The sequence below is a fragment of the Mesoplodon mirus genome, assembly GCF_964341445.2.
Source record: "Mesoplodon mirus genome assembly, chromosome: 6".
Classification (NCBI taxonomy): Eukaryota; Metazoa; Chordata; class Mammalia; order Artiodactyla; family Ziphiidae; genus Mesoplodon; species Mesoplodon mirus.
In genome coordinates, this window is record NC_138982.1 from 64,074,301 (window position 1) to 64,097,429 (window position 23,129).

Genomic DNA, 23,129 nt, shown 5'->3' on the forward strand with positions numbered 1-23,129 from the left:
GGATGGGGGTGTATGGGTGAGAGGCAAGAGGGAAGTGATATGGTGATATATGTATACATATAGTTGATTCACTTTGTTATATAGCAGAAACTAACACACCATTGTAAAGCAATTATACTCCAATAAAAATGTTAAAAATAAATAAATAACAAAAAATGAGAAGAGTTTCAATTAATATATAGCTTTCTATGTATTATCTCACAAAGTAATTCTCTAATGGAATGTGTTGCTTTATATAAAAAAGCAGCATGATACAAAACAAAGGAAGGGGACAATCATATATTGACTGCCTACTATTTTCCAAGCATAGTATAAGGACCTATATGCTTTAGTTAATAAAAAAACAGATTCTGTGTCTATAAATTTAAAATTTTCTCATAATAAAGTGTAGTCAAGTTTTAATTCAAAACCATATTTGGTCCGAGATCATACCATGATATCAAAATTTTATACAGTATCTTCTTAGTGTTTGTTTACTTAAGAGAACATTATATGTCATAGAGTATAAGTAAATAAATTCTAGAAATAAAAAAGAACACTATAGTTCATATATAAGTAATATTATAGAAAACGCACATGAGAATACAATTATACTTTTACTATGGTAGTCTGGATAACTTTAGATACTGAATTAAACTTTTATATTTTTTTTCTGATTATTTTCCAATTATGGAAAATTTTGTCAATAACATTCAGGTACCAGTAGTGGTGAGATGAATAATGCCAATATTTGTGGATGATGAACTTCTAAAAACAAAATAAAATGTCTCTCAAATATATTAGTTTTATTTCAACATTGCTTGATAATATTTGAAAATGCAGATATTAAGGTATAATTAACATCATTGAACCATAAAACTGTGTATTGTGTTCAAGTTCAGATTACTATATTTTGTATTGTAAAGAGATTTCAATGGGTTTAAATCACACATTTCAAAAACAAATATTAAGTGGATACAAAAAGCACATGTTTAATTTGGTAAAGAATATTATTCAAAGTTTAAATATTTTCTAGAAGATTTCTTTTCTCTGTGTTTGATCAGAATGTGTTTTACTAAGTAAATATTTATAGCTAAATTCAAAATTAATATAAAATATTGATAAAATAGTTGCAAATATTATGGCTTGGCTCTAGGAGCTGTAATACATGCATTGAAATTAAGATTTTAGAATTTATAAAATCAATATTATTTTAAAGTAAATGTTATTTATTGATTTGATTTTGTTTCTAGAGCTGTACAAAAAGTTTTTCCTAATAAAAGAAGCTTTATTCTCTCCCGGTCAACTTTTGCTGGATCTGGAAGCTATGCTGCACATTGGTTAGGAGACAATACTGCTTCTTGGGAACAAATGGAATGGTCTATTACAGGAATGCTGGAGTTTGGTTTGTTTGGAATACCTTTGGTAAGTGGTCTTATACCATGTTATTTATAAACACTGACATTACAATTAATTTTGTAGTATTATCATCAATGATTTTCAGTAAAATGATTAAAGGTATGTGACAGAAAAGTTAAGTCTTTATTCATAGGGTATTTATGAGGAAAATAAGATTGTGGATGATGTCTGTAACACTCAAGCCATTAGAATGGAAAAATAGAATGAAGAAAATTCAATCAAATCAAACTAATTGGGCTTCCCTGGTGGCACAGTGGTTGAGAGTCCGCCTGCTGATGCAGAGGACACAGGTTCATGTCCCGGTCTGGCAGGATCCTACATGCCGTGGAGTGGCTGGGCCCGTGAGACATGGCCACTGAGCCTGCATGTCCGGAGCCTGTGCTCCACAACAGGAGAGGCCACAACAGTGAGAGGCCCGCATACCGCCAAAAAAAAAAAAAAAAAAATCAAACTAATTCATAAAACAAATGTCAGTATACACAAAGCATATATAATAAATATAAAGCACCAGAGAAAATGGTAGGGAAAAATCCGAATTTGGGATTGTAATAAAAGTAAATATCAAAAGTCTAGATATATTTAAAATACTAGACTGTCAGTTTAGGTTAAAAAAAATAAAGCTCTTTCCTCTATTTAAAAGATAAAAAATAATGACAGAGCAAATTTTCAAATTTTTAAAGCAGACAAAATTTATATATGCAATTCTAAACATAAGAAATCTGGTAAGTCTCTATATCAAGCAAAAAAAAAGAACTAAGTAATGCTGATATTCAACACTAAAGAGTGTCATTACATAACAAAATAAATGTAAAACATTTAGAAAATTATAGTTGTTCATTTATTCTTTTATATTCATTGAACCAAATGAAAACCAAAAACAAACCAACAAAAAAAAAAAGCTAACACCCACACACACATACATACCATCTTGAATTTGGAAAGTCAAAAAACATATTATCAAATGATTCACCAAAATAAACTGAATGGAAATGAGAGAGGAAAACCTTAAAACTGAAAGCTAACAATTGTACTTCATATCAGAACTGTGGGATATCAGCTAAATTGGTATTTAGAAGAAAAATTTTGACCTTAAATGCTTAGATTATAAACAAAGAAGGGTTGAATGTTAATTAATGAAGGGCATGAATTAAGAAAATGGAAAAAGAAAAACAGAATAAACATAAAGATGTAGGTAATGAAAATAAGAGAAGAAATGAATGCAATGAAAGCAATGTCTCTAGAGAAAAGTTAACAAAGTACAAAGTGACTCTGAAAGCTTGAATAAAATAGACCAATACATGGCAAGTTTTGTGCAAAAAAAGATGAAAAAAATAAGCAATGTTAAGATGTATTTCAAGGTAAGGTGTTATATAGTATAGCAACTAATTAAACAATAACCAGGAGTAAATATTCAAACTAAGTGTAGGAGTTTTTGAGAGAAATTTTAATAACTTAGTAAATTAAAGATATACCGTTTTCATGGAAAAGAAGTCTCAATATACTAGAAATATGCATTCTCCCCAAACTATTATCCAAATTCAGTGATATTCTAATTTAAACTATACAGGGAATTTGAAGAATATAAAAGATTATTCTAAACTTCATATGGAAGACAATACAATTTAAAGAAGTAGAAAACAGCACAGGTATTTGCCTTACCATATAAAATAATAATATAACACAATGATACTTAACTGTGAATATTCAAATATATTAATATTGCAAAATAGGTCATGGGCCCATACATTAATGGAAATTTGTTTAATGGTAGCACTATCACTGTAGATCAGTGAGGAAGTATCAACCTTTCAGATGGACAATTGATTATCCATTTAAAAAATAAAATAAAATGGCTCTCTGTCTCACCTCATACCCAATCGATGTGTGAAAATTAAACTTTAAACATCTTAGAAAAAAATATAAGTGGGTAACTTTATGGCATTAGGTTAAGAGAAGAATGTCATAAACAGAACACAGAAGGCACAAATAATAAAGATACATTAATTTGGTTACAACAAAATGAAAACTTCTGTTCATCAAAAGTCTGTCTTAAAAAGTTAGAAATAAAATGTTTCTACTATGGGAAAATTATATTTGCAATTCATATAATCAAGAAATGATTATTATTTAATTTGAAGAACCTACTATAAATCTGTAGAAGGTAAAAACAATAGAAAAATTAGCAAAGGATATATACAAGCAATTCTATAGAAAGAGAAATCCATATGGATTCAATCAAAATATGAAAAAAATTCTCAACTTTCCTAGTAATCAGAGAAATGCAAGTAAAAACTCTGGTAAAATACATTTAATATATATAGGTGATAAAAATTAAAAGTCTGAAAATATGAGAAATTGGCAAGAAAATGGAGCAATGGCAGCTTTTATGTACTGTGACTGTGCTTATAAATGGTAACAACCAGTTTTGATTAAACAATGTACATTTCCAATAAATCAGGAAAATAATCATATATATATATATTTCAGAATAAGACTACATTTTACATATTCACAAAGAAACCTATATAGACACTTCATAGAAGTATATTTTATAGTGATGGGATCCCATACAATAGAGAACTACAGCCATATTAACATATTTGAATCTCACAAAAGTAACACTTTGAGAAAATAATGAAATACAGTGTAATGCATACAACATGCCATCTATACAAAGTTAATAAGCATGCAAAACAATGTTATATATTGTTTATAGATACATATATACAATTTAGAAAAATAAAGAAATGCTTATAAACAATAAATATTGATAGTAAGTTAAGGATAATGTTTTTTGTTTTGTTTTGTTTTTTTTTTTTCCTCTGGAGGGTCCTTGAAGGATGAGGAATGCAATTATATATCAGCATACATCTGGCAATTTTTTTATACTATTTTACTCCTACAGTAATATATTTTAAATATGAAAAGTCAAATCATAGGGGGTGAGTTTTTGATTAAGACACAACATATTTTAATAATACAATTTTAGCTTTATACATTCAATTAATGTCAAGTAATGTGGCAAAAATGGAAAATAAACTTGGCCAAGGAAGAGTATATGAAGACAGTAAAACAAAAAGATTGATAGTGCAAATTAATCAGCTGAGGCATAAAATGTGATGCTCTGGGCAAATCTGAGAATCCTTACACTGTAAATAATAGATATGTATGTTATTTAGGTTGGAGCAGATATCTGTGGATTTGTGGCTGAGACCACAGAAGAGCTTTGCAGAAGGTGGATGCAACTTGGGGCTTTTTATCCATTTTCCAGAAACCATAATGCTGATGGATATGAGGTAAATGCCTCTTGTTCTCCATGTTTCAAAATAAAACATATTTTTTTAACTTAAATTTATATCTATAGAAGATCTGGTCTGAGGGTTTGTAGTATAAATCATAAAGAAAAGTTGGAAGTCCTCTTCTCAAGGTCTATAAATATTTTGTATATATAAATATGATCAAATAAGGAAATCATGAGACATATTCATAGCATAAATATTTTATTTAAGCCTAAAGCATATACACATGTGTCAAATCACAATATTTTAAGTTAAGGACAAAGCTTTTTGAGTCTGGATTCTTACATTCTAACAATATAAGTCCAGATAACTTTCATAAAAATATAATATACTATTAAGGATTTCCAGTTTTTCTTTCATTAAAAATACACAAGAAATTAAAGATACTTGCAAAGCAGTTTGAGGCCATAGTCTTTCTGTAATAGGTAAAACTGTAATGACAGGTGGGGAAAAAATAAAACTAACACTTTTAAAACATGCATCTGAACTGAGCATTCCGCGTGCAGTGGGCTCTCATAGGTATATTTCTCAAAGGGAATGAGGAAATTAGGTGAAAGCATTAAGTCAATTAAGTATGTGTTGGTTAAAAATATTCACTGTGCACACACTGGGGCTTAATTCTCTTTGAGAAGAGGGACAACCACTCAGAGCTCAGCCTGGAAGGAAGCATGACAGTACAGAAGTAAAAGATATACATTGGATATTCGTCACTTCCTAATCTACCCAAGTGATGCTTCAAGAAATTTGCATTCATGGGAGATCCTGATACGAATTACATTATAATTTGTGTTCATTTCTGATCTCCAAAAAGCAGATGCCAAGAGACAATTAGACATGTTAGAGATTTATTTGTGAAGCACTTGTGGTGGATAAATTTGAGGAAGCAGGAGAAAGTGGAGAGAGCCTTCAGATCACAATTCAGGTCTGAACCAGGTGAAGATGAAGGCAAAGAAGGTTTGATAGGGAGAGTTATATACTACAGCCCAGTTCTAAGGAAAATATGGTCCAGTAGGAAGTCCTCAAGGCGAAGTTGACCACTGGGAGACACCTGTATCTCCCTGGAATGGGCCTGAATAGTAGTCCCACCTTGCTCATTGATTTCCTGGGAGCAGCCAAAGGGAAATGTGGCTTTGTGGTAAATATGGTGAATCTAGGGAAGCAGTAGCTGGTTCCCTCAGTTAATTTTGTTACCCATAACAGGAAATCTAAGCAGGTTTGCTCACATCATTACACCTTGGCTGAGAGAGTCAGCTAATCTAGCTTGGGCTCAGCAAGGAGGCTGTCCTTCAAGTTGCAAGCCTATAGGCTGGCCAGGCAGCTCTCTTCCCTGTATCCCTTGGCTAGCAGACCATTTGGGCTTATTGTTCTAATAGCAATGGCAAGGCACAAGGCAGCAAGTCCTCAGGTAAGCACATTTCCAGCCCTTACTTGAAGGTGTCACATGTAGTAAGACTCCATTCGCCAGAGTATGTCATATAGCTGAGCACAAAGACAAGTCGTGGGGAAGTACAAACCACTGCTAGAGGTAGGTGCAAAGTCACATAGCAAAAGTTGAGGGTACAAGGAAGCATGAAAATTGGGGCCAATAATTCAATCTACCACAAATAATAGAAGAGAAGAATGCTTTGTTAAAATAGTTTCCATCTTCTCTAAGTATGTATATTTAAAAGGGCAATGTCCACTTTAAAATAAAGTTTAATTAATATATAATATATCCAAATGAAAACATAAAAGTTAGAAATTCATATCCTTTGATAATGAAATAGGAGTAATCTCAACTTTTTACAAACAAGATAAAATGTATACATTTTGGTTTTCAAAAATACATTTAATGCTTCTATTTTAATTTTCATTCATGTTTTAACTTTCCTATTTCAATTCCTCTATTTATGCCACAGCATCAGGATCCAGCGTTTTTTGGACTGAATTCTCTTTTGGTTAATTCATCAAGGCACTATTTGAATATTCGCTATACCTTGTTACCTTTCCTCTATACTCTATTTTATAAAGCCCATATGTTTGGAGAAACAGTAGCAAGGCCAGTTCTTCATGAGTGAGTACTCTGTTCAAGAATTTCAGTATCTTTCAAATTATATTCAGACATATGAAAAATTAATAGAGGTAAATCAAGATGTCAAGTAGATTTCTACTGCTTTTTCTTACACTTATGTAAATAAGTTGATTAACTGTGGAATGATGGTAGTAAATATAATTAATTTGTTGAATTGGACAAGATTAATCTAGAAATGTGAGAATTATATAGAACTTAAAAGGAAAAAGATATGTGGAATAATTTGAGAAATTATATCGATAAGCAATATTAAATATAGAATACTGAAAATATAATCATGTATATATTGTGAAAATCATCTAATTATAGATAGTGTATAGTATAGTTACAAAACAATTAATTGTGCTTGTCTTTGTACTTCTTGACCAAGGCAGGGACTTTCCTTAAGAAATGACTAAAGATCCTTTCAAATCCAAGTCAAAATGGGAGTTTATAAAGAAAAAAGTGTAAAAGGAGGAAAGTAGAATATGAAATATTTCTGGTACTTTATGAAACTATCTTACAGGATAAAAATGAATTAAACAGAATAGTTTATTACAGATAAAAAGGAGCCTTATCATACATGATGGATTTTTTTGAGTTCCAAATGAACTAATTTCCTCTCTCCCTTTCTCCCTCTTTTCTCCCCTCTCTCCCTTCCTTTCTACCATCTTTTTTTGAGTGTCAGATGAACCATAAGGATGTAATAACTATAGATTCAAAATGACATATTAAATAAGTAAAATTAAAGACAATAATTATTCCCAGGGAAAACTTAAAACATAAACCAAATGAAGAATTGGGAAAACTTATTTTTATCTTTGTATTGTAAATATTGTCATTGTTCTTAGGTTTTATGAGGATACTAATAGCTGGATTGAGGACACTCAGTTCTTATGGGGCCCCTCATTACTTATTACCCCTGTCTTGAAACAGGTAGGATACAATTTTAATAAATTTATATTTTAATGGAAACTTTGTATAATCAAATCCACACTAAATTACAAAACATCTGGGTAATAAATATTACTCAATAGACTGCTTCAACCAGATAAGTATTAAACCGAATTCTAAAATGCAGAAGAAATTGTGAAAAATTATAAATATATTAAGTAGATTTATGCTGTTCAAATATATAATATGTACTGGGGAGAAAAAATGTTGTATAAAATTAGTATTCTTCTAAAAAGGAAAGCTTTATTTATGAAATGAAATCAAATCTTACAGTAATAACAAGGAATTCTCATTCAAGTAGACATAGACATTGAAATTTTGCTATATTGTAACTAAAGGTGAACTTGAAAACCAGTGGATCATATGGAAATTTTGAAAAATAGTCAAATGAGTTATATGGTTTTTATCTGTTATTTAAAAGTCTAGGGCCTCCCTGGTGGCGCAGTGGTTGAGGGTCCGCCTGCCGATGCAGGGGATGCGGGTTCGTTCCCCGGTCTGGGAGGATCCCATGTGCCGCGGAGCAGCTGGGCCCGTGAGCCGTGGCCGCTGGGCCTGCGCGTCCGGAGCCTGTGCTCCGCGACGGGAGAGGCCTCAGCAGTGAGAGGCCCGCATACGGAAAAAAAAAAAAAAAAAAAAAAAAAAGTCTATATGCCATGGAAATATACAGCAATGAATGTGTTCACACTCACAATTACCATGTAGATTACAGAAATACAAATGCATGTATCCATTATTTTAGTTGCCACTTAAATTAATTTCATCTTTGCTTTAGGAATATTTTGCATTATAATATCTAAAGCTAGTAAAATAGTCTTTTGATTACTATATATAGAAAATATTGGAGTATAACAATACAAAGGAAGTTTCTTTTCGCTTCACTATGAAAATCCAACTTAACATTCGATGTGATTCTCTTCCATTACATATTGAAGTAAAAAATATATATCTATATATCTATATACAAATTATCTTGTTTATTTTAGGGAGCAGATACAGTGAGTGCATACATCCCTAATGCTACTTGGTATGATTTTGAAACTGTAAGTAACATTAATATAATAATAGATCACAAGTACATATTGCTCAACATCTGTACATGGAAACTTAACTCCAAACACACAACATATCTTTTTTTCAGTAGTTCTGTTATTATTATAAAAATAATAATTCCAAATTTTAATAATGTGGAAGAGTCTGTGTGGGTGTATAGTTTGTTGCATGTGAGAAAGTATATGTTTTTTTGCACGTGATTAATATGAAGTTATATTCTTTAGTGTAAAGAGTTATCCATTTTAAATTGTGGAAATAAAAGGTCAAGAGTAATTTTAAGAAGGAGTAGTAACTTATTTTAATAATTTCCCTATTTTACATATTCATCTTATGGCCAGAAAATTGAGTATTAAGCTAATCTTAAACATTTGTTTTTATATGGTATATTGTAATGTTTGGGAAAGATTTTCATCTCAATCTTGAAAAGACAATGTAGCAGGATTCATACACACAACCTATTTTTTTTAAATTGACCAAGACCTTCTGAGAATATTTATTTTAAAGGAAAGTATTTTGTAATGCACTTATATTTGCTAAGCAGACACTTTATTTTTATGAGAACTGATGTTTAAAAAATTCTTTCTAGAGACATGGTTAACTTTAAACCAAAACAAAGAATAAAAAATAGTGCTAATTAAGAATATTGTTAATTATTGTAGAAGGGAAATGGATTTCTCTACGTTGATTTTTTTGTGAAACCGAACTTACTTTTACCCAGATTTCATCAGTAAACTGAAAGAGTTTTCTTTAAAAGTTAGAAAATGGCATGTTAATATTCACTAAGATGACACAAATTTCTCATAATAAGAATTATTCCTATGTGTAATTCTAGTAAAATGGGGTTTAAATTCTTTACAATAATGAAAAAAATATTTTTATCTTCCAAATATTAGGGTGCAAAAAGGCCATGGAAAGGACAACGTGTTGATATGTATCTTCCAGCAGACAAAATAGGATTACATCTTAGAGGAGGTTACATTATCCCCATTCAACAACCTGCTGTAACTACAACAGCAAGGTAAAATGAAAAGGCATTAACTGAAATCTGAAATATAATTCAAGTTTTAATGTTTCACATTTTTATTAAGAATCAAATATTGATATTTAGTTTTTTCTCCAGAAGATATTTGATATACATAAGGACTTCTTACATATAACCATCATGTTTATAAAGAGAAGAATCAAATTATGTATATTACTACAAACTTCTTGATTTAAAAAATAGGCATAGATTAGAAATTTATTTCCTATGCCAAAATGTACTGACATTCTCTAAAGAATATGTATAATTAAAGTTAACGGCTGATTCTTAATAAAAAATGAAGTATTAAGTAAGTTATATAATTGATTAAAATGTCAGTTGTTACGTATTTGGATTTTCAATACATAAATGTCACAATGTTTTTCTTTCAGCTAAAGCATTTTAAGTTAATAAATGAGGTAGATATTTCTGTTAAGTAAAGAACAAGATAGAAACTAAGTTGTTCAGTAAGAATAAATGTTAGAACTGCTTAGATAAAAAGCAGAAATTTGAAAATTCTGGTGCTTTATCTTGCAACATTCATTCTGGGTACATGGATAGAATGTGTCATATTGAGTCTACACATTTCCCCATATTCTACAACACCCCAATAGATATCTATTCCTTACTCTGCTGTATTTTCTTCATAACATTAAGAATATTTGTTTTTTTGTGTTTGTTTCTTTTTTTTTTTTTTTTTTTTTGCGGTACGTGGGCCTCTCACTGCTCTGGCCTCTCCTGCTGCGGAGCACAGGCTCTGGACGCGCAGGCTCAGTGGCCGTGGCTCATGGGCCCAGCCGCTCCACGGCATGTGGGATCTTCCCGGACCGGGGCATGAACCCATGTCCCCTGCATCGGCAGGCAGACTCTCAACCACTGCGCCACCAGGGAAGCCCCATTAAGAATATCTGGAATTATATTTTTACTTTTTCTTGTATGTAGTGTGTCTGCTCCCCCAGACTATAAACTCCATGAAGGCAGAGACTTGACTTTTCACTGCTTTAGTCCCCAAACCAATAATAGTGTCAGCCTATTATGGAATAGGCTCCTGATTTTCTCTAAATGTTTGTTGAAGGAACAAATTAATGAGTGAATGGATGTGTGTTAGTAACTTAATTATTTTTGTTTTCTAGAATGTATTACTTTCATATTGTAACTGTTTCATGACTATGTTCTCAAAATAATTGGTTATACTCTAGAGCTGTATTGAACAAGAGAAACATACACTTGGATGAGTGCATGTTGGAAGGAATATATTCTGTATAGAGCAGTTACCTGAACTGTATAGCCTCATTTTAAGTTTAAAAACCTATAGCAGTATATAACTAAAAAAATATTCATCATGTTTCATTTCACATGATAGAATTAGCTTCATTTGTAAGACTATTAGAGATTCCACTTAGCATTTAAAATTTTATTTTATAGTGCTTTTCATTGTTATGTAACCTTGGTACACTGCAATTTAGGGTTAATGTGTATGTGGCAAATACATGTTGAATTAAGCAATCATAAGATATATTTAATTTTGTTATTTGAATTGAAATATTTTTATACCATTTCAATTTTGATGGTGTCTTGGCCGCCAAGAAATTCCATATTGTATATTTTAAAATTAATTTAATTAATTTATCTATTTTTGGCTGCGTTGGGTCTTCGTTGCTGTGCGTGGGCTTTCACTAGTTGCAGCAAGCGTTGGGGGGGCTACTCTTCATTGTGGTGTGTGGGCTTCTCATTGCAGTGGCTTCTCTTGTTTTGGAGCACAGGCTTTACGTGCACAGGCTTCAGTAGTTGTGGCACGTGGGCTCAGTAGTTTTGTCTCACAGGCTCTAGAGAGCAGGCTCTAGAGAGCAGACTCAGTATTTGTGGTGCACAGGCTTTGTTGCTCCCCGGAATGTGGTATCTTCTCAGACCAGGGCTCGAAACTGTGTACCCTGCATTGACAGGCAGATTCTTAACCACTGTGCCACGAGGGAAGCCCTCCATATTGTATTTATTCCTTTCATTTATTTTCTAAGCATATGAATTATTTTTCTCATTGATAAATTACTAATAAGTATAGACATGAATTTGATTAATATCAGTCTTCTCATGTGAATGCAGAACTCCTACAAGTCCCTTATGTTGAAATGGATTTATTTATAGGATATTTCACTATTATACATTTATTTTTATTCATATATGCACCCAAACTTACTTAACAGCCGAAATAACCCTCTAGGACTTATAGTTGCTTTAGATGAAGATAACACAGCAAAAGGAGACTTTTTCTGGGATGATGGAGAAACTAAAGGTAAGTTTCAAAGTGATATGCTTTTAAATATTCATTTCATGATGGGAAGTTTTGCTTTTATTATAAAATTGCACAAAAATGTCACAAGTTTTAATTTTTAATTGCTGTTTTTTATCTATCTTAAGATTTTAGGTTACTTTACGAAATTTAACATTGGTATTTAAATTATGTATATTTAATTACAATATTTGGTTTTATCTTTTGGTTTATCACAAAAAGTCTTTGACAAATATAAATATCTTTATTAGAGTACTGTATAAAAATTAAAATAGGTAGTAAATTCACAGATGTATAACTTGCATCCTATTTTCAACTATCTTATATGATTATAGTGGTTAAAACTAAAGTTTTATTACTGTAAAAGAAAACCAACATTAAGGCTTTAGTTAATTAATGTAGTGGGGGAGGGATAAATTGGGAATTTGGGATTAACAAATACACAATACTATATATATATATATAAATAGATAAACAACAAGGACCTAATGTATAGCACAGGGAACTATATTCAATATCTTTTAATGAACTATAATGGACAAGAATCTGAAAAAGTATATATATATATATATATATATATATATATATATATATATATATATATATATACATACATGTATAACTGAATCACTTTGCTTTACCTGAAACATTGTAAATCAATGATACTTCAATAAAAAAGCTTTAGCTATTTAATTTCAAATTATTTGAGATAATGATTTTGCCATATAAACGTATCACAATTTATTTCAATTATTAAATATCTTTTATTTAATTAGATCCAAATTTGAGAATTCAGTACACCAAGGGAATAAAAAGAGTTGTTTTTGCTAATATTAAATTATGCCATAGAAAATTAATCTCTTTGAATTCACTTAGTTACAATCAGTCTCATAAATTTAAGGTTTTTTAATCTTATTTTTTAATAGAGGACTCTTAGGTATGTGTTTTATATATGTACATATAAAAAATTATAGTTTACCTTCTATTATAGCTCACTACTTTTCAGATATATTAAAGAATGCCCTATATGCCTTTGTATATAGTATATGAAACATCCAAATATCTCTAAATTAACTCCAAGAAATAGCCTATGTATTGGTGTGCTCTCTTACAATGTTGAAAATATGGAATCTATGAAAAAAATTCTGTTCTTTTTTAAGTTGTATCTCCTATGGATATGTAGATTACCACAACATATCTGCTCCACCAGATATATTGTCTTCCCCTTGTCAGTTGATGATAATTTCATCTCTACAAGATGCCAAAAACTTTAGAGTTCACTCTTGTCTGTCACAACCTAGGAATTTCTCTTGGTTCTACCTGGATCTTGGTTCTCTCATAAACTCCACCATTATCATCACTAGTTTTCATTTTAATTACGGCAATAACTCCCTAACTGGTCTCTAGGTCAATAGCTCTTGTCAATCCCCCTTTTTTACATTCTATTTACCAACCAGCAGATAGAGTAATCCCTTTAAAAGATGATTCAAATCATCACACTTCTGCTCAAAACCCTCTATCAATTCTCCATTTTACTCAATTAAGAGCCACAGTCTTTTCCAAGACCTAGAGCATTCACTATGTCCTGTACATTTTACACACACATGCACACACACACAAACTGTGCCCTACCATTCTCCATTGCTCCTTCTACGCCAGCACACCAGCCTTCTCCCTCTTTCTCAAATACCTTAGAGTCAAACACACTAGGGTGAGCTCTGCCCTGAGAATAGATTCAAAGCATTTACTACCTAGCAATTCTGTAAGAGAGGATTCCAGCAGAAGTAAATTTTTTCATAATCATCAAGTAAAGAATGTTGTTGAGATAATACCTCTATTGGTAGCATGTGAAACCTGAGTTTAAGGTTATTCTCATTTCTCAGATTATATAAATATTTCCAAATTCATTCATTTTTTCTACTTGCAAAAAATTATATTGATAATTTACTTCACATAAAATGATTAAAAATATGGAGTTATGATTTAATCAGTCATTTAATATGATATCTATATACTGAAGTGTGTTAAAAAGTTAAAATCAAAAATTTCTGAATAATCAATCAAACACAAGACAATAAAATGACCTTCAGTTCGGGTTTTGATTCTATTTTTATTTCCTAGGATTAAAATTTTAAGTAAATTAATGTTATTCAAAGTACTGTATATAAATCCTAGTATTCCCTTTATATTTTCCACTCTGTTTCTTCCTAATTATTTTAGTTATAATCTTTAGTTCCTGTTAAAGAAACATGTTGATAAAAAGTTATGTTACATTTTTACATATATGATGCAGAAAATAATTGTTTTCTTCAATTTTTCTCACTAAAGTTTATTGAAACTTTAATGTCTCCACATTCACTCATTCTTCAAATAATGAAAAATATACTGAAAGATGCAAACCAAAATTGTGGTGTGCCATGTCTTCCCAAAATAAACTGAATGTTACACAGTTTACTAAAAAGAGATAAAATATCATTAAAAAAATAGTTCTAATTATATATATTTTACTAAAAGTTTTGTGCTCTCTGAATTTCCAGAACTATTTTAGCAGTCTTTGAAAAATCAAACTGGGCAAAGATGGATTCATTACCTTTACTTCCTGGGAAAATAAACTACCATAATAGTTTCATTTAAAGATAATTAAGAACCTTAATTTAAAAGAATAATCTGTTTAATTTGCTTCATTAATAAATAATATCTATTTTTAAAAAAATTCCCTGTGTTGTCTAACTGTAAAAATAAAACAGAATTTAACATTACATTTTGATCTGATAATTTTTTTTTCACCATTTCAGATACCATCCAAAATGGCAACTACATTTTATATACATTTTCAGTTTCTAATGTAAGCATTCTCCTTGAACACATAGCTAAATATAATACCTTGTTAATGTCTAGACTGTGCCTTTTCTTGGAATGATGTTACATTTCTTTCCAGAAATCAGTGGAAAGAAACAAAATACATTGTTCAATTTAAATTATTAAATTATATATGAATACCTTAAATTTTTATATTTCAATGTAATAGATGAGTTTCTGTTGATGAAAATGATGCACAGAAATCTTCAGTCTTCTTGTAGCACTATGTCTAGTTTAAGCAATATGTCCTGGGAAAATAATCTCAGTATATTTGAAAATGTTTTAATATACCAGTCACAGCCGTGACTGTCATGGATTTGAGGTGAAAATGAAAAAGCTATGCACAAGATTAAATTTTGAATAATTAGTAGCAATGTTCTTTGTAGAAGTTAGATTTCTTCATATATTCTTTTTTGCCAAAGATAATTTATTCTTCACCAATGAAGAGAATGAGAAGGAATATACATGATGTGCATCATGCATAATTTATCTCTGAAAATAATTTTACAACACGTATAAAAAACAATTTTAAAGAGTTACTAATAAGTGTATTTATATAGGGTACTTTGATGTGAAGAGCTGTTGGGAATGGAGATATAGATGATTGGTTCTTTTCTTATTATACTGTATTACTAAATACCAAATAATGCCATAATTTAATACTAAATAATACTAAATTATTAGTATTATCAGCATAAGTGAATTCTAAATTATACGAGATGTAGAACATTTTCTTAGAATTTTGGCTAATTCCTAAGCTCTCTTGTCTAGGGTTTTTCACTTAGCAATTTTCATAAAAATATGTATTGGTTAATTATTTTTATTTAGTAAATAAACTATAGCTTATACATTTTTAGAACTATAAGATTTAATCAATATAAATACACTTGTTATTTCTGATTTGTATCCAATGACCTTCTACTTGATATATAATATTATATACATTTTTCAGAACAAATTAGATATTATATGCACACATTCATCATACCAGGAAGGAACCACTTTAACATTTGAGACTATAAAAATCCTTGGGTTGATAGACACTGTTACAGAAGTTTCAGTGATGGAAGATAATCAACCAATGAGAGCTCACTACAATTTCACTTATGATACTTCCAACCAGGTAAATACAATCAATATATTTTAGTTAACACATACTCTCATATTTAACATTATATAACCATTCAGGCTCTTGGTTTTGTGATTTTTTTTTTTCTTCATTACATATCTTTCTTTTCTTTTCCTTTTGCTGGCAATATTCCATTTTAGGTTATCTCAATTTATGTTGAGATATCAACCTTAAGGTGAATTGATACTACTTCTCCCTCTCTATTTAATTTTATCTTGGATATCACTTATGTATGCCTTTTGAATATTTTTTGATACCATTCTCCTACCCTGAACTCTTACCTACTGCATACGATAAAGAATCTAAAAGTTTTACCTTCTCATTTAAGACTTCTTAAGATAATGATTGAATCCATTACGTCAATTATCTCTTCTCCTTTCATGAACTCCCTTTGTCCTCAATATATCTTGTACTTCTCTTTCAAATTTTTGTTTACAGTCTCCCCTTCTAGTAGTCCCTTTCTTATCCTCATTCTTGCCTTGTTTAACAAGTGTACTAGAGAGGGAAAAGGAGTAACAGAATTGGGCTCAAATTCCAGCCCTGCAGTCTATGCATTTAAACACAATAAATTAATCTCTCATTATCTCAGCTTCCTCATATGTAAAATGTCATATTTAATCATAATGTTGCTTCAGGTAAAAAATTAATTATTTAAAATGGTAGAGACAAAAATAATTTAGAACATGGAAGTGATTTTTATTGGCATTTACTTTTCTACCATTCCTATCTTCCTAAATATTAGTAATGTTAGCATAAATTCTAAATTGAGATGTAGGACATTTTCTTAGAGTATTTTTGTCTAGCTTCTAAGTCCTCTGGCCCAGAGTTTTTCACTTAGGAATTTCCATAAAAATATGTATTGGTTAATTATTTTTTATTAGTAAATACACTATAATGTATATATTCCTAGGACTATAAGAACTAATCAATATAAATTTAAATAATACAGGTTTATTGAGAACTCTATGGCTCTAACAAAGATTATCAAGTGGGCATAATACAAAATTACTTTATTGTATGTTTTTACAATCCTAGTTTATATCTGTTTCTATTTTTATGCTAATGTAAAGATTTACAAAGACACTTGTAGATACATCTTTCTAATTCTCCTGTGCTTGGACACTATCCTTTCACTTTTTTTTTTCTTTTTGCATAATACCATGTTATCTCCTCTCTAATTTGTCCCTCAAATATTATAAGCAGTGTATAAAATTAGGAAACTAAATAAATAATATTCCTCTCCTCTGACTCTAGGAGCCTCCAAATCAATCAAAGTGGTCAACATTTTCTTCCCTTTTTCTTCATTGAGGGAACTAATATTTATTTCATACCTGGTATGCCCCAAGCATTATGCTAGGTGTTTTAAATTTCACAGATAATTTATTCATTATCCCCATTTTACAGGGGGAGGAAATTGAAGATAAAACAGGGTAGATAATTTCCCCAGATTCATGAGCATTAATTATCAGAACTGAGAATTGAACACATCTGTATTTAAAGATAATGTTTTTCATCAGTATTCTATAATTTCTCATAGTTTTGAGAACTGTCTTGAGATTCTAGCTATTTCAGTGGCATGCCATGTTTTCTCTTTTCTATTATTTCTTTTAGTGTTATATTAAAATTAGTAATGATTTGATTTGAAGAATTGCTGTGGGGTTGCTGCATTTTAAAAATGTTAAGTATTTTTAAATTGTCCAGTGGTCAGAAATATTTTAAAGTTTTCTTTCTCTTCAAAGAATCTACTAATTTACAATCTCATGTTTAACCTTGGAAGAAACTTTACTGTTCAATGGGATCAAACTTTCTTGGAAGCTGAAAAGTTTACTTGTTATCCAGATGCAGACATTGCAACTAAACAACGCTGTGAAGAACGTGGCTGCTTATGGGAAACGGTAATAAGAATTTTAATTATTCATGATATGGCTTTCACATAAATGTTTCAAAGTAAACCGTACATATTATAATTTTAATTCTACAGCATATAAACTAAATTCAGCTAGAGAAGCATTTGGAATTTGAAATTAGGACTTCTAATAGATAATTTATCTTTATCTTAATTAATTCTTCAAAGACATAATTTAGTAAATGCCAGACTAAATGGATGTATAAGTTGCTTTCCAGGCATTTTGGATAGTGTTACTTTATTTAATAAACTAGAACTCTATTTGTTGCACTCTGTTAGATGTTAGTTGTGGCTGACTAGCTTAATTGAGCAAGGTATTATGCCAGTAGGGAGTAGTCTTTCAAAGGCATTGTCTCAAGTTATTAAAATTTCTGAAATTGATTGATGGACTGTATCTGTTCCACTAAGAGGTGACAATTTCTGCCAGTAATTTTGGTCAAGATTTCAAGAACAGTGCTTCCCTGGTTGTGCAGTGGTTAGGAATCTGCCCACCAATGCAGGGCACACGGGTTTGAGCTCTAGCCCAGGAAGATCCCACATGCCGTGGAGTAGCTAGGCCCGTGCGCCACAACTGATGATCTTGCGCTCTAGAGTCCACAAGCCACAACTACTGGGACCTGCACACCTAGATCCTGTGCTCTCAATGGGAGAGGCCACCACAATGAGAAGCCTACACACCACAAGGAAGAGTATGCCCCGCTCTCCACAACTAGAGAAAGCCCACGCACAGCAACAAAGATCCAATGCAGCCAAAAATAAATAAATAAAATTAATTAATTAAAAAAAAACTTTCAACAACAATGATGGTCATTGATAGTAGACGTTTTTACAGAAACAGATATGGGAAAAGTCCCCTCTTGCTACACTCATTTTATTTTTTAAATTCTGAACTTTTGGTTACATCATTGGGTTTTGTCAGCAAAAAAAGAAATTATTTCATATAATCAATAAATTAAATGCATGTGTTATAACACTGAGAAGAGTCTAGACACATCTGCCAGCAACTTCCCAAAAATGTCTGCACTTATATGAGGGAATATATAGAATCTCTGCCACCAGAGAAATGGCCCTCATTCCTCTGCATTGCTTGATAAAGTAGCATAATCTTTACCATTAGGTAAGTTTATGGAAAAATTGAACAAAGAAGTGAGGAGGAGAAAAGATAATGAAATCAATAAAAACCAAATAGTGAAGTATCTTTCCAATATGCCTCCAAAATCTTCTTTTTAAATTCCAGCTCTTCATTCAAATCCATACCCATTCTCCATTGTATTCAGTGCATGGTCACTTACTCTCATTATCACCTGAAACTAACACAACCTTGTTAATCAACTATACTCCAATATACAAGTTAAAAAAATGAATATAAATGATATTCCAGTAAGAAAATACATCAACCTGAAGTAAGAATGTGCCTGGTATAGTCCACAAACAGCAAGGAGGCCATCGTGTCTGAAACAGAGTGAGTGAATGGAAGAACAGCAGAAGATGAAATTATAGACATATGGGAACAAATAATGTAGATCAATTACTTAGACCATTTTTAGGATTAAGATTTTTACTCCGAGATAGAATACTTCTGGAGAGTTTTGAAAAGATGAATGAGAAAATTAAATTTCCATCTTAATAGGACTATAATGGCTCTGTGTTGAGAACAGACTGTTAGAAGAATAAGGCAGGGAGACCAGGAAAGAGGCTGTTACAGTACTCAAAATAAAATATTGGTAGATTGAGCCACAGTGGTAATGGTAGAATTAGTAATAAGTGTTTGCCTTTTCTGCATATCTTAAAGATAAAGCCAAAAATTGTTGTTCCTTGATTGGATATAGAATATGAGAGAAGGGTAAAAATGACTTCAAGTTTTTGGTTTAAACAGCTGGAAAAAAGAAAGTTGATAGTAACAAAGATGGACAAAACTGCGTAAACGAACATGGAGGGGAAGAATTAAGATTTAGACAAATTAAGGTTGAGGTACTCAATACAAATCCAAGTGCAGTTTTCCAATTGTGAGATGTAAACTAATGAAACTGAAAAGTTTATATCATTGGTAAGATCTAAAATTTAGAGTCAACATATATACAGTGTTTAAAATCATGTGATGAGAGGACATCATCAAAGGAATGAGCCTGAATAGAAAAGGGAAAAGGTCAAAAACTAAACCCTGAATCATCCAACATTTAGACTCAGGGAAATGATAAGGAACCAGAAAAGAGACTGAGAACAAATTGTAAAAGAAGTAGGTTGAAAACAGATAAAATGTTGCTTCCTGTCAGCCAAGTGAACAAAGCGTTCCAAGACAGAGAAAATTATCAACTGTGCAAATTATACTTATAAATCAGTAAAATAAGAACTAGAAACTGAAGTATGGATTTGGCAGCATGGAAATCTTTGGTAACTATTACAAGAGAAATACTGATGGAATGCTGGGATTTAAAGCCTGGTCAGAGTGAGAATGAGATTCCAGTAAGAATGAAGAGACAAATTAGAGAGAGTGAATATAGCAAACCTTTCATATTTTGCTCTAAGGAAAGCATAAAAAATACAGCAGTAATTTGAGAAATGAGTGAGGTGACAGTTTCTTTTAAGATGGGAGAAATCAAATTGGTTTATGCCATTGAGAATAACCAATAATAAGTGGAATATTGGGCCTCCCTGGTGGCGCAGTGGTTGAGAGTCCGCCTGCCGATGCAGGGGATACGGGTTCGTGCCCCGGTCTGGGAGGATCCCATATGCTGCGGAGCGGCTGGGCCCGTGAGCCATGGCCGCTAAGCCTGTGCGTCCGGAGCCTGTGCTCCGCAACGGGAGAGGCCACAACAGTGAGAGGCCTGCGTACTGCAAAAAAAAAAAAAAAAAAAAAAAAAAAAAAAAAAAAAGTGGAATATTAGTGATGCAGGGCAGAGAATTGAGAATTGCAGGAGAAATGTCTTTGTTGGCAAGGAGGCATGAGATTGGGTGCACGAATGAAATGGTTCACCTTAGATAGAAGGGTAGACCATACATATTTTGTAACAGGAGGTAAAGAGGTGGGTGGGTAGTTGTGGTGTTTCGTTCTGATTTTTCTCCCAATTGCTTTCTTTTCCATACTAAAATACTAACGAAAATCATTAGGAGATGATGAGAATAGGGAGGGTTTTTGTGGCTGGAGAAAAAAGGAAAATGTTTTCCAAGGCAGTGTGATAGTGAGTGAACTAGGCAAATATAGTATGATTGATCTTTTGGACCCACTCTAACTTTCATGATTATATAAAGGGAGAGCAGTCTACATGATTGTGTGCATTTTTCAAGCCATTCAGCCACACAGTTGTAGGCACTGAGAATGTAGAGGATAGGTTTTTTTCCCAGCATTGTTGTTTTGCAACTGAGTGTAAGAAAGCAAGTGAGGGACATAGTGATTGAGATTATATGAAAAGGGGTGGTTTAGATGGGATTTATACAGTTTCCATAAATTAAATCACAAGATTATTTTCATCCTAACTACAAAAAATAACAATGCTGATAAACTACCAAGAAAGATAAATGAGAACACATAAAATGATAAAGGGAAAGTGTTACTGGGCAGAAAGACAGCTATGAAGCAGACATATACAGACATTCTAAAGTCATTTTCTAAAGTTGACCATTTTCCTGGTTCCATTGGCACTCGATTCCATGCCTTTGGAATGAGTACTGAAGTATTCCTATCAGTTAAGGATTGCCTGAAGCTGAAGGTATCAGAGACCTAAAATCTGATTTGGTTAAACAAGACAGGATTTATTTTTCTATTACAGAAAAAAATCTCAGGCCTAATATTCTGGTATCTAAATGTTGTCACTGTCCCCTATTTATCATTTGTCTTTCATCCACAAAGTTTTATTATACAATTACATATGCATTCCAGGCCTGGAAGGTGGAAGAGCAAAGGATATCCTAATTTAATCAGCTTATATCCTTTTCTTTTAAGGAGATTTGTGTGTGTGTGTGTGGGGGGGGGTCACATACAACTTCCTCAAAAGAGACTGGGAAATATAGATGGGCACATTGCTTCTTCCAACAATATATTAATTTCATAAGAAAGATGGGAGAATGGATTGTGGTAATGCAACTGGCCATCAAAGCCACAGTGTTTCATTCTTTTTCTGAGGTCTTAGCTGCCACCCCTATACAAATTAATTTGCCCTGATCTTTGGCCACAGTTCCTATTATAATACTGATCAGGATGTAATTAACCAATAGAAAGACCAGTCATGAAATAAAGAATAATATACTTTGATTATAAGTAAAAGAAAAGAACTTTAAATTCATGCCACTCTGAGGGTTATTGTAGAGTCATTTTACACACAAAAAAAGGCAGTAATCAATAAGAAGTGTAAAAACAAACTTGCGATCAAAAGTTATGAGTAATATACTTAATTATTTTCAGAGACAACACAATCATCTATATTCTGAATTGAAAAACTATGACATTTGATTGTTCTGCTCTACCTGTATGTCTTTAGAGTCAAAATGTAAATATTCTAAACATTTTACTACATGGTGTGTCATGTTGCCTAATAGATATTTTGTGCTATGACTGCAATTTCATTTTAGTATTAAACAATAACATTTGTAAATCATACAACATGTGATTAACATGTCTACCTTATTTTTTTTTAATATTACAATGCTTACAATTTGTGACAATGAACTTGTCTTGTTTTTAGGCTCCTTTAGGATCCAAAACACCTGAGTGTTACTTTCCTAAAGAAGACAACTCTTACTTAGTCCAGTCAACTCATTACTCATCAGTGGGTATAACAGCTGACCTCCAGCTGAATACTGTAAAAGCTCGAATAAAGCTACCTTCTGATCCCATCCCAACTCTTCATGTGGAGGTGAAATATCATAAAGATGATATGCTGCAGTTTAAGGTATGTTTAATATAAACTATTAATATAAACTATCTCAATGCATGATTCATCTCTCAAGACAGATTTTAAATAGATTTGGTGCTTGGATTTTTCATGTAATACTAAGGATTATTTATTGGGTTGATGACATTTTGATTCTATAAAGTAAAGTGCTTTTTTTCCAACAGAGCTCCTAGATAGATGAACAATAAATAATTTTTTTTGTTTTTGCTAGCTTTGTGAATAATTAAACATATAGTGGTGTTTTTTAATTATTTAAATTCTTGATAAATCACTTAGAATTGGACTAT

At 31.5% G+C, this 23,129-nt stretch overlaps 1 protein-coding gene across 1 annotated transcript in view; it reads left to right on the forward strand.

Annotated features, from left to right (window-relative positions):
- Window positions 1-23,129, forward strand: part of SI (sucrase-isomaltase) — a gene marked incomplete at its 5' end in the record, with an annotated part of 105,568 nt that overhangs the window by 42,741 nt on the left and 39,698 nt on the right. The window contains 11 exons of the mRNA XM_082624891.1: window positions 1,233-1,404; window positions 4,578-4,694; window positions 6,596-6,750; window positions 7,599-7,683; window positions 8,685-8,741; window positions 9,645-9,769; window positions 11,974-12,062; window positions 14,855-14,904; window positions 15,871-16,041; window positions 17,787-17,942; window positions 22,633-22,839. Coding sequence (XP_082481017.1) covers window positions 1,233-1,404; window positions 4,578-4,694; window positions 6,596-6,750; window positions 7,599-7,683; window positions 8,685-8,741; window positions 9,645-9,769; window positions 11,974-12,062; window positions 14,855-14,904; window positions 15,871-16,041; window positions 17,787-17,942; window positions 22,633-22,839 — 1,384 coding nt within the window. The remainder of the gene's footprint in view (window positions 1-1,232; window positions 1,405-4,577; window positions 4,695-6,595; window positions 6,751-7,598; window positions 7,684-8,684; window positions 8,742-9,644; window positions 9,770-11,973; window positions 12,063-14,854; window positions 14,905-15,870; window positions 16,042-17,786; window positions 17,943-22,632; window positions 22,840-23,129) is intronic.